At 46.9% G+C, this 12,107-nt stretch overlaps 1 protein-coding gene across 1 annotated transcript in view; it reads right to left on the bottom strand.

The window, feature by feature from the left end:
* The window catches only part of LOC136661089 (uncharacterized), a 45,089-nt gene extending 33,661 nt beyond the window's left edge, over positions 1-11,428 (bottom strand). Inside the window, exons 1-7 of the mRNA XM_066638109.1 lie at positions 11,204-11,428; positions 6,478-6,791; positions 5,835-5,862; positions 4,946-5,722; positions 4,761-4,847; positions 3,168-3,311; positions 2,754-2,964 (exon numbers count right to left, since the gene is read on the bottom strand). Of these exons, the coding sequence (XP_066494206.1) occupies positions 2,754-2,964; positions 3,168-3,311; positions 4,761-4,847; positions 4,946-5,722; positions 5,835-5,862; positions 6,478-6,791; positions 11,204-11,428 (1,786 nt within the window). The remainder of the gene's footprint in view (positions 1-2,753; positions 2,965-3,167; positions 3,312-4,760; positions 4,848-4,945; positions 5,723-5,834; positions 5,863-6,477; positions 6,792-11,203) is intronic.
* Positions 11,429-12,107: the final 679 nt, after the last annotated feature.

Genomic DNA, 12,107 nt, shown 5'->3' with positions numbered 1-12,107 from the left:
AATAACCAGGAAAAGACCCTCAAACATTTATCTCCATATATGTACACATGCTTGCAAACTGCAGGAGCTGAGCTCTTTTCAGGGCAATTAGCAACTACCTGGCAGCAACTGTTACCCTGCACATGCCCAATCTCATCTGATCTCTGAAGCTAAGCAGGGTAAGGCCTGGTTAGTACTTGGATGGGAGACCGCCTGGGAATACTGGGTGCTGTAGGCTTATACCATAGTCTTTGGAGACTGAAAGTTGCCAACCAGTAGCAACTACCTTGCAAACTGCATGGGCTGAGCTCTTTCCAGGGCAATTAGCAACTACCTTGCAAACTGCAGAAGCTGAGCTCATTGCAGGGCAATTAGACCTTGCAAACTGCAGGTGCTGAGCTCTTTCCAGGGCAATTAGCAACTACCTTGCAAACTACAGGTATTGTCGTGAGTCAATTTCAGGTGGGTCCCTATTCATTTCAATGCATATTGTATTTTTAATACCTTAGGCCTGATGCTACCATGGTATGTGACTGCGTTTGGGGAAATATTACAGATCTGTACTTTTAACAGACTATTATGTATATACTTTTAACAATAATAGTCAATAGGGCTTACTCCTGGGTAAGTATGGATAGGATTGCAGCCTTTGGAAAGTTTGGAAATTATTTTTTTCTTTTTAAACAGATCATCATTGGGAGAATTAGGAGGTTCCTTTTTAATTTTAAATAAAGTTTTAGACATTGTAAACTTTAAATTTATTTAATTAATTTGATTTGGTTGTATGCAGGTGTTAAAAATTTCCCTGCTTGATGATGTCAGTTCTGGCTATGATATCACTTCTGGGGGGGGGGGGGAGTCCTGACAGGTTGTCATTGTAAAAAGTGCGTCCCAGTGCTAAAAGGTTTGAGAACCACTGCTTTAATATAGGTGCATGTGATAGCCACTACTCATTTCAGACAAGTGATTTTTAGAAATACAGGTGTGCCCCAGTATCCATGATTAAGTTAACCTCCTATGGTTAAGTGAAACCACAGATAACTGGGGACACCCCCCCACCTATCGGAGGCAAGGGGGGCCCAGTGGACCCAATCCATGGATACCTGAAACCATAGATATAGGATCAGTGGATTTGCCCCCCCCCCCCCCCGCGTAACGTTCACCTGCCTTATGGGGAAGAGTGCTTTGTTCATCCATACACCAAACACCTTGATGAAGATGTTTCAGAACAGGGCTTGCTTCACACACCTTCGCACCCATTGTTAAGAATACTTATATATCACTTTTCAGCAACAAAAAGAAAAAAAGTTCAAAGCAGTTCACGTAGCAAAATGAACCAATTGCCACACTGAAGCTGCTGAGTCGCCATAGCTCTTTGCCTTTTTACTAATTGTACAGGTCACTTAAGATCATATGTGATTATGATATGTGAGGATAGGTGATTTTCAGTATTTTATGATATCATATATATATGTAGGGGGAAAAAATACTGCAAACCTCCTCTCCTCTGCAACCTTGGGATGTCTAGAAACAGGCATTTCACTTAGGATGTAGTAAAGCCAGTAATTTGAAATACTTCAAATTAAATTGAAGTATTTTTTGTGCTACCTAAAGTGGCCACTAGATGGTACTGCAACTCCACTGAGCTAATAGCTTCAAATGGAAAACATGTTGGGAAGGCAGGAAAATTGGATATTTGAGAGCACATGCTGTTATATAGTGGGTCCATGCGAATAAAGGAAGGCATAGTGATAACATCTCAATACGTTTATTCCATCTTCAGAACTGAATCTAGCAAAATACAAGGCAAACCCCTGGCTTTTTATAACCTTTAACTCCGCCCAGACTTCCCATGATTGGTGCAATTGGAACCTTAACTAAAGGGCCAATCAGATGGTAGGATTTCGACCCATCACCCAATTGGCCAGAACTTACATTAACTAGAGGGCCAATCGGATGGTAGGACTTCAATCCATCACCCAATTGGCCAGAACTTACATTAACTAGAGGGCCAATTGGATGGTAGGATTTTGATCCATCACCCGATTGGCCAGCCATAAGTCTGGGCTAATCAGTTATGCAGGATTTCGATCCTGCATAACTTACATACATAAGTTACTCCCCCCCCCCCCCAGTACAGTTCAAGATTAACCAACATAGTCCTGTAAGTGGCGGGGCCGTACTCGCATTCGCAAAGAATGGTGCGGCGTCAGTATCAGGACCTCTGGTTCCTCAGTCAGATCTGGGTTTTGCACATCTATGGCAGAGGGACTCCTCATAGGTGCGCTGACATCTGGTGGCTCAGATAAGTCCAGGGAGGTTTCTGGTTCCTGCAATATCACGTCTGGACTGATGGCCTCTCCAGATTGTGGCAAGACCTAATGCTCTCTACTGGGGACTTGAATAGGTGTGGTGGGTGCTGAGTCAGCCAGGCGGCGACACATCTGGTCCACATGATGGCAGAGGGTCCGGCTGTCCGGAATGGCCACCTCGTATGAGATGGGGCCAGTGATTCTAATGACGGTTGCTAGGATCATTCACTGGACCATTCACATAGTTCCGTACATACACTGGGTCACTTGTGCTGAACCCACAAACACCCTCTTGTATCTCAGAGGTCGGTGGTCTTTCCGAAGTCCTGTCTGGGTGTAGCTGGTCAAGACACGTTGTCAGGCGCAGGCCCATAAGAAGTTCCACTGGACTGCGGCCTGTGGCAGTGCATGGTGTGACTCACTGGCTGAAAAGGAATGCTGCCAGCCGATGGTCCCACTCACCCTGGATGATGTGGGTGAGTGCTTCTTTTGTGGTTCTCACCATGCGTTCAGCTTGACCATTCGTGGATGGATGGAAGGGAGCTGATGTCACATGGTGGATCAAATACCTGCCAATGAACTCCTTGAATTCTACTGATGTGAACTGGGCAGCTTTATCAGACACGATCAGGTAGGCCGTGGGTAGCAAAGATCTTGCAGAGAGTCTTGATGACTACCCGGGATGTCATAGCTGCTACTGAGACAACTTCTAGCCATTTGGTATAGGAGTTCACTAGAATGAAGAAATTTTGTCCATGAAAGGGCTCTGCAAAGTCTATATGTAGTCGGAACCACAGGGTGTGAGTGGACCCACTGTTGTACGGGTGCTCTAGGTGCTTCTGGCCGAGACTCCTGGCAGGTGTTGCATCGATTCACCCATTCTTCGATGGCCGCATCAATTCTGGGCCACCAGACGTAGCTCCTGGCCAGTGCCTTCATTTGTACGATGCCCGGATAGTTTTCATGTAGGGCTTCTAGGATCCGGTGACGGAGCTTAGTCAGAATGATGACCCGGCTTCCCTAGAGGAGGCAACCCTTATGGGCTGAGAGTTTGTGCTGGCGGGCAGGAGGTCTGGTCTAGAGGGTAGAGCCTCCATTTGCCTGAAGATAACATCCTCAAGGTTGCCAGTTTGAGGCCACCAGCACCGTGCAAACTTGAAGTAGCTGACAAGCTGAGCCAAGTTATTCCATCTGCTCTGAGCGTGGGAGGATGGAGGCCAGAATGTGAAACCAGATAATAATAATAATAATAACTTTATTTTTTACCCCGCCTTTCTCCCCAAAGGGACTCAAGGCAGCTTACAACAGATTAAAAACATAATTTAAAACAAATAAAAACGTATTAACACATATCATTAAAAAAAAGCAATTCGAATAAAAATAGGTAAAAAGAGCATAGAGCAGCAGCAAGTCATAAAAGAATCAGGCCTGTACAAAATATTAAAAGATGTTAAAAAGATGTTAAAAAGGCCGAGAACTCAGAAGGCTTGTTTAAACAGAAGGGTCTTCAGGCCTCGCCGAAAAGTCTCAAGAGAGGGAGCCATTCTTAAGTCAAGGGGAAGGGAGTTCCATGGCATTGGTGCCACTACTGAGAAGGCCCTATTTCTTGCCGCCGCCCCACGTACCTCCCTAGGCGGCGAAAGAAACATCTGAATGTTATGGTTCTTGAAAGATAGAACCTTCTTTCAACTGTAAAAATCCCTACGGGGATTTAAATAGCCTGCCTATGTAAACTGCCTTGAATAAAGTCTTGAATAAAGACCAAGAAAGGCGGTATATAAATATTATTATTATTATTATTATTATTATTATTATTATTATTATTATTATTATTATTATATGCAGTGAACTCTGCGTCCATGCGATCCGTAGGCCACCCGCTCCACACCCAGTTGAGAACACGAGAAAGAATACGGTCCTTGGCCGACTGTGAAGCCACATCTGACGCATGGAGGAGAGGTTCTGGGAGTGATTCCAGGAGCATGATGTCATGTGCTGGAGTCGGATCGGGTCCATAAGCAGGCAGCAGAAGGCGACTGAGGGCATTTGCATGGCCCACTGCTTTGCCAGGCCTGTAATTCAGGGAGTACTGATATGCTGCCAGGAATATGGACCAATGCAGGATGTGTGTGGGGAGACAGAATCTGTGGTGTCTGTTTATCTGGGGCGAAAAGACCCAGCAGAGGCTTATGGTCCGTCAATATCAAAAATTGTCGACCATAAAGATAGTCATGGAATTTTTTTGATTCCCGCCACTATAGCCAGAGCCTCTTTGTCTATCTGTGCATAATTCCGTTCAGCAGGAGACAAGGTGCGCAAATAATAGGCTACTGGAGCCTCTCTTCCATCTGGGAGTGTGTGGCTGAGGACTGCACCAATACCGTATGGAGAGGTGTTGCATGCAAGGACAACAGGAAGTGACTCATCAAAGTGAGCCAGTACAGAGTTGGAAGTGAGTAAATTCTTTACCTCTTGGAAGGCAGCAACCTCGCTGCGGCCCCAGACCCAGGGGGTCCTCTTGTCCAGGAGGCAATGGAGTGGCTCTGCTAATGCTGCCTTATGTGGCAAAAAGGAATGGTAAAAGTTCAGGAGTCCTAAAATGCCTGTAACTCCTGCTTGGAGGTTGGAGTCGGGGCATTCATGATAGCTCAAACCTTTTCTGGTGCAGGATGGATACCATTAGCATCGATGAGGTATCCCAGGAACTCAACTTTTGGGGTTCCCAAGATGCACTTCTCTTTCTTTACTTTAAGTCCAGCAGACTGGAAGCGGTGAAGGACCTCGTGAAGGCGACTGTCGAATTCCAAATTTGATGCCCCGGCAATCAGCACGTCGTCAAAGAAGGGAATGACCCCGGGAATTCCTTTGAGGAGAGTGTCCATGAGGCCCTGAAAAATTCCTGGTGCAACACAGATGCCAAACTGTAAGCGCTTGACCCTAAAGGCACCCCGGTAGGTAACTATCGTCTGTGCTTCTGCTGTGTCATCATCCACTGGCAACTGCTGATAAGGCTGGGCTAAGTCCAATTTTCCAAAAACCTTGGAGCCTGCAAGGGAGGCGAGGAGATGGATGATGACCGGCACCGGGTACGCATGCTGCTGGAGAGCCTTGTTGATTGTACATTTGTAGTCCGCACAGATCCTCACATCCCCATTAGGCTTGAGAGGGGTAACAATTGGAGTCTCCCAGAGTGCATGTGGCACTGGCTCTAAGACCCCTTGAGCCACAAGGCGATCCAGTTCCTCGTCTATCTTGGGCTTGAGTGCAAAGGGAACCCGCCGTGCCTTCATGCGGATGGGCGTGACGGCTGGATCTAGGTGCAGAGAGACCAGGGGGCCAATGTAACAGCCACGGGTCCCCTCAAAGACCTGGGCGAACTCTTGGCAGACTGCATCAAAGTCAAATTTGCTGATACTCTGGACCCCAGTCACCTGGATGCCCAGAGGATCAAACCATGCAAGGCCGAGGAGACTGGTGCGATGTCCTTGGTGACCACCAGATCCAGGAGCCCATCAAAGTGCTTATAACGAACCTGAAACTTACCCGCACCCCAAACAGGAACACGGTTAACCTGAAAATCTGTAAGCAAAAGTCCAATCAGCTCCAGGCTGGGGCCCTTTCTAGGGCAAATGCGCCGAAAAGTCTCTGTAGAACTAATAGACAGCGCTGATCCGGAGTCCACTTCCATTACGCAGGGAGATCCTTGAATTTCTACTGTCACCTGTATCTTTTCCTTGGTTGGCAACCAGACGCTCTGGATGGGGTGTACTGAAGTAGTGTAGATCTCTTCCTGGCTGACAGACCCCTGAAGAACTTTCTGGCTCTGAGAAGGCTCTGAGAAGCCTGAGAAGGCTTACTGCGACAAGCAAGGGCAATATGGCCCCTCTTTCCGCAGGCCTGGCAAGTCACATCATGGAACCGGCAACTCTGACGTTCATGTGGTTCCCCACAGCTGGCACAAGGGCCCTGGTTAGAGACATCGGAGGCCTGCCGGACCCTGGGTCTAGGTGCTTGTGGTTCCTGGTGATCATTGCGTCTTGACATACCTCGATTAATTCGTAGCACCTCCCCTTCTTCCAAATGATCTGCGGCCGTGTCCTCATGGTGGACTGCCTCGGCTTTTCAAGTTGTGGCTGGGCTGCCAGAGGCACGAATCTCCCTTGCTGCATCTTCTGCTTTTTCAAACGCCAGCGCCTCCTTGACAGCCTCTTCAAAGGTCAGCTCTTCCTTCGCAAAGAGCTTCCTCTGAATCCTTTCGTCCCGGAGGCTGCATATGAACCGTTCGAGAAGCATTTCTTCCAGTTCTCGGAATTCACATCTTCGTGCAAGATGACGAAGCACGGACACGTAAGCTGGAATAGACTCACTGGCAGCCTGATCTCGCTTGTAGAAGGCATGGCAGCGTGCAATACAGGACAGCTGGGGCGAGAAGTGATTCTGCAGGAGGCCCACAATATCCTTATAACTGGTATCCCTTAATTCTGCTGGTGCCACAAGATTCTGGGCGATTTCAAAAGTGGCAGAGCCACAGACACTGAGCAAGGTGGCCTGCTTTAGGACGGCATCTTTAACTGCATTGGCCTCCAGGAAGAACTCAAGACATTCTGCACAAGTGTCTCATAGCTCTGGGGACACTGGATCAAATTCCCCAATGTGACCTTGGGTGGTCATGCTGGCAGCTCAACAGACGTATGGAAGCCGGTCTTCTTTCTTTGTCTGGAGCGACAATTCCCCAGTGGTGAATCAGCTCTAAGTGGATCAGCTCTTGGTTCTAGCGTTGTTCAGCATGGAGGAATAGCATCCCACCTTCGTTGCCAGTGTTATATAGTTGTTCCATGCAAATAAAGGAAGGCATAGTGATAACAGCTCAATACATTTATTCCATCTTCAGAACCGAACCTAGCGAAATACAAGGCAAACCCCTGGCTTTTTATAGCCTTTAACTCCGCCCAGACTTCCCGTGATTGGTGCAATTGGAATCTTAACTAGAGGGCCAATCGGATGGTAGGATTTTGATCCATCACCTGATTGGCCAGAACTTACATTAACTAGAGGGCCAATCGGATGGTAGGATTTCAGTCCATCACCCGTTTGGCCAGCCATAAGTCTGGCCCAATCAGTTATGCAGGATTTCGATCCATACATAACACATGCCATAGGCCAACAAAGTAGAACAGGCTCTGCATGGCATCTGTAGGCAGGGGGACTCCACTAGAGGGGTACATTCTCATGCAACAGCCCATCATCCATGGGTGGTCAACCCCTGAAGCAGTGAAATGTTGCTGCTGCCCCACTACCAGCCAGTAATCCAGAGCCTATGCTTACTGGCTGGGCAGTTGTGGGGGAGCAGCAGCAGAACTGTAGAAACAGAAGCAAAGGAGCATTATTTCCCATCCAACTGCCTGGTTAACTGGAAGCTAGACATGGGGCAAGTGGCTGTTCTTGTTCACCACTACCGCTACAGCTGCAGGTCTGCCCGCTGCCCAGTTCCCACTCCCAGCAACACCATGGGATGAAAGGATGAGGTCAGTGGCATGGGCACACAATTTCCAAAGCATAAGACATCGCATCACTGCAGGATCCTTGAAGGGCTTTTGCTGTGAGGCTCCCACAAAAGTTGGAGTTGCCATTGTGATATACTTTCAGGGAGACAGCCAGCCAGGTCCCTTGGGGCAAGGTGTTCTAGAGTCTGGGTACTAATATTGAAAGGCCCTCTGCCACATATCCACCACCGAACTTCTATGCAAATGAAACATGAAGCAGGGCCTATCCTGGCACTCTGAATCATAGATAGGGATTATCATACAAATCAGTTGTTGGCATCCTTCTTGGAAGACTATGGTATCGCACTCTGAATAGTGGTTCCAGAACAGTGTCCTCTCCAGTGCGCGAAGCCTGGGTAAGGTAGATATGGAGGATAGACTGTTACCCATGCAGTAAATCCCCCCTCTCCATGTCGCTGAAATGGTCCAATGGAAAGGCAGAAGCCAGTATGGTTGGTTCCAGCAGCATCACAGGAGTTGCCAGAACGTGACTGTGTTCAGCCATGAACTGCCTCAGGGACTCCGGCTCCGGATTTTGCCTCAAGGTTGACTCCTGAAGCCTTTTCCATGACTGGATGTAGCCACAAGGCAGTGGAGGTTTAGGATAAGTGTTTTCCTTCTCTCAGATGAGCTGCCTTCCCAGGCTAACGAGTCCCATCTACCCGGTGGCTGTTTAGTCGCCTCTTAGGACAAGTACAGCCAAACTGAGGGCTTATTCTTATCCCCAGCCCCCAGGGGAAATCATGCATATATTATTATACAAAGTGGGAGAGGAGATTTGCAAATTCTAAAAATTGTGTACTGCAAAATGTGATCTGTTCTTGACCATGCTTCCTTGATGCCCATTAGCCAGCAAAAAGGGTAGGCTACTCTGCACATGATCTCAAGTACTGTACACTTTTCTTCATTATTTTGCATGTTCCAAGACTAGCAATTCAAACCAGTTAATTCAAATGTTAAGAACATAGTGATATTCCCAAGACACAGAAGACAAATTATAGACTGCTTGAGGAGAAAATGCATTATCTAGTATTTCATGATCATCCATGGGGAGCAACTGATGATGGTGTTGTGAATTCAAAACTTGGATTAAAGCATTATCTGGTCAAGACTGACCTAACGCCAGAGAGAGAGAGAGAGAGAGAGAGATGGACGCTAAACAGACCCACTGAAATATTAATGGGTCTGAAAATTAATCTCAGCATTCTAACCTTTTGTGATCTCTTGAATAAAATATTTATTAATACCCTGAACTGATGGTCTGAGTTTTTATTAGTACAGTGATAATAAATGGTATTCATAATCACATGTAAACAAGACCTTCTTTGTTCAAATATTGCTATCAAAAGATTGATGAAGCTCTTTTGTCAGGGATGTTGAATTTATATTATTATAGTTGAGCAAATCACGACTGCAAAAGCTAGAATAGAATTTTTTTAAAGTTTAAATCGCTCTAGAAAATCAGATCATGGCGACATGCATCCCAATTGTTTTTCTTTTCCCAAACCACTACATTGGCTTTGATTAAAAATAAAAAAAATGGATAAGCAACAGACATAGCAAAAGCAAGCAAAGGACTGGATCACAGCTTCCACTGTCCTGTTTTCCAATACGTACTGCATAAATCATAAGTGTGTTGATACTTGTAATCAGTTAGAATCATACAAGACTCCATATTTTATCATTTCCTTTCTTGCACTTACAAGCATAATTGTTTTGGTAATTGTAAGTGGTAACAATAATGAAAGAGTTCATATTTTCACACTCTGATAACCTAGCACCTTCAGCAACAAGAAACAGGAATGCCAACAGGTGCAACTGATGATGGAGGGGGCCAAACACACAATGAAAGGAACTGAAATGCCTTATTTGTAAGGGTATGGAAAAGCCATTTTGTGTTCTTGCACGTCTATAATAAATTTAATGCTCATAGAGTGCAAATGACAAGACTCATGCATGGTCAATGATGTTTGATATGCTGTATTTATCTTAAATATCTATACTCCACCTTTTCCATTCCATCAGGAGGTGCCCCAAGACCAAGTGTTGCAACCTCAACCTGCAGAGAGGGTTTGGGTCCAGTGAAAAATTCCAGCCCCCAGTAAGGGGGGGGGGCAGCTAAAATCTTTACACAAGAGGGGAAAAAAATCATGTGCCCCATGGTCAGGCTTGCTATGCCCCAATAACACACACACACACACACACACACACACACACACACACACACACACACACACAGAGTGCATTTTCAGCTGCACAGGAAACAAACAGGAAATGCACCAAGAGGAAAACCTATCCCATTCTAACAGTGGAATTCTGAACATATTTACTCCTAAGCAAGCATTAAGAATATTTACCAGAATGTACCAGTATTCAACCAAAAAAAGGTCATGAAGCAGTTTACAGGGGGGAAAAAAATCAAATCACTAAAATGACTGCGTGTCCCCAAATGGCTCACAATAAAAAAAAAGATGCAGAAGAAAACTCCAGCAAACAGCCACTAGAAAAGATGCTGTGCTGGAATGAAGAGGGACAGTGAACTTTCCTCTTGCACAGCAGTGCTTACTCGGGAGTAAGTGTGCATTGGGCTGCAGCCAAACTTGGATCAACTGGCTTCCTATGTGCTTTCTGGATGGTGTGTGTGTGTGTGTGTATATATATATATATATATAGAGAGAGAGAGAGAGAGAGAGAGAGAGTGAGTGTGTGTGTGTGTGTGCGCGCGCGCGCATGTATGTACACACATAGCACTGCAGGCTGATTGGCTGTGAAAGTTTGGAGACTGTAGTGGAGGGGAGAGGCTGGCAAGCCCTGAGCCTGGAAGCAGGTACAGGTGCTCCAGGTGAGGGGTTTGGAGACATGCCTGAGCTAGGAGCATGGATGTACACACACTCTAGCTCAGGAGTGTACAAGAGGTGTGTACAATATATTGTGTACAATATATATACACACACACCTGAGCTTGCTTGTGTGTGTGTATACACACATCTGAGCTACACACACACCTGAGCTTGTGTGTGTATATATATACAATCATATATACATACACACACACTTGAGCTAGAGTGAGAGTGTGTGTATACATGTATATATACATACACACCTGAGTTAATGAGTGTGTGTGTGTGTGTGTATATATATATATATATAAAAACACACACCTGAGCTAGAGCATATATATACACACTCTCTCAGGTAGGTAGGTAGGTGTGTGTGTGTATATATATATATATATACACACACACACAGACACACACCTGAGCGAGAGTGCGTGCGCATCCACGCTCCTAGCACACACATGTCTCCAAACCCCTCACCAGAGCACCTACACCAGCACCTGCTTCTAGGCTCAGGACTTGCCAGCCTCACCCCTCCACTACAGTCTCCAGACTCCCGCAGCCAATCAGCGTGCAGCGCTGCCTCCGCGCCCAATCCCTGCCAGGCAGGGGCGTGGCCAGCCCAGTGGCTTCCTCTTTTCCGCAGGCAGCTGCTCCGAGCGCGGGAAAAAGGAGTTCGGTCACTTGCGCTTTTCTCGAGCTTGGAGCCAACTGTCTGTGCACGAGGCGGAGCAAGGGAGTCGCTTGCCCCGCCCATTCTGCTCCTTGGGGGTGTGGTCTGCTTAGGCAGTTGGAGGGCAGGTAGGTGGGGTGCAAATGAGGGTCCCACCTGAAGAGGTGGGAGAGAAGGAGAGGGGTAGATGGGGAAAGGGGCTCTTGCACAGTCCTGGGAGAGCCAGTTAGGGAGCTGGACTTAGACCTGGAAGATCCAGGTTCAGATCCTTCCATGGGCATGAAGCTGCCTGGGTGACCTTGGTCTAGTCACTCTCTGCCTCGCCTCCCTCGCAGGGTTGTTGTGGGGACAAAAGGAGGGCAGGAACCATGCGCACCACTCTGAACTCCTTGGCACAGCCATTTTCAAACCACTGTGCTGTGGTACCCTGGCGTGCTGCAGATGGTCCACAGGTGTGCTGCAGGAGTTTGGGGGGGGTCATTTATTAGTAGGGCCACTGGGAGGTTTGAGCCCCCTACCAGCAACACGGTGTGCCTTGTCGATGGTCAAGATACCAACCGTGTGCCTTGGCAATTTTAGCACCTTGTCAGTGTGCCAAGAGATGAAAAAGGTTGAAAATTGCTGCCTTGGAGGGAGGGTGCTATAAAATGTGGAAAACAAATGAAATAAATAACTTTGCCCCACTTACGTTGGGGGCTGAAATCAACTGAGATGTGATTAATCCCCTGATCTCATTTAGGGGCTGAGGTGGTGAGTGGTAGGA

Source organism: Tiliqua scincoides, chromosome 10 (genome assembly GCF_035046505.1).
Source record: "Tiliqua scincoides isolate rTilSci1 chromosome 10, rTilSci1.hap2, whole genome shotgun sequence".
NCBI lineage: Eukaryota > Metazoa > Chordata > Lepidosauria > Squamata > Scincidae > Tiliqua > Tiliqua scincoides.
This window is presented reverse-complemented; position numbering and strand designations above follow the sequence as displayed.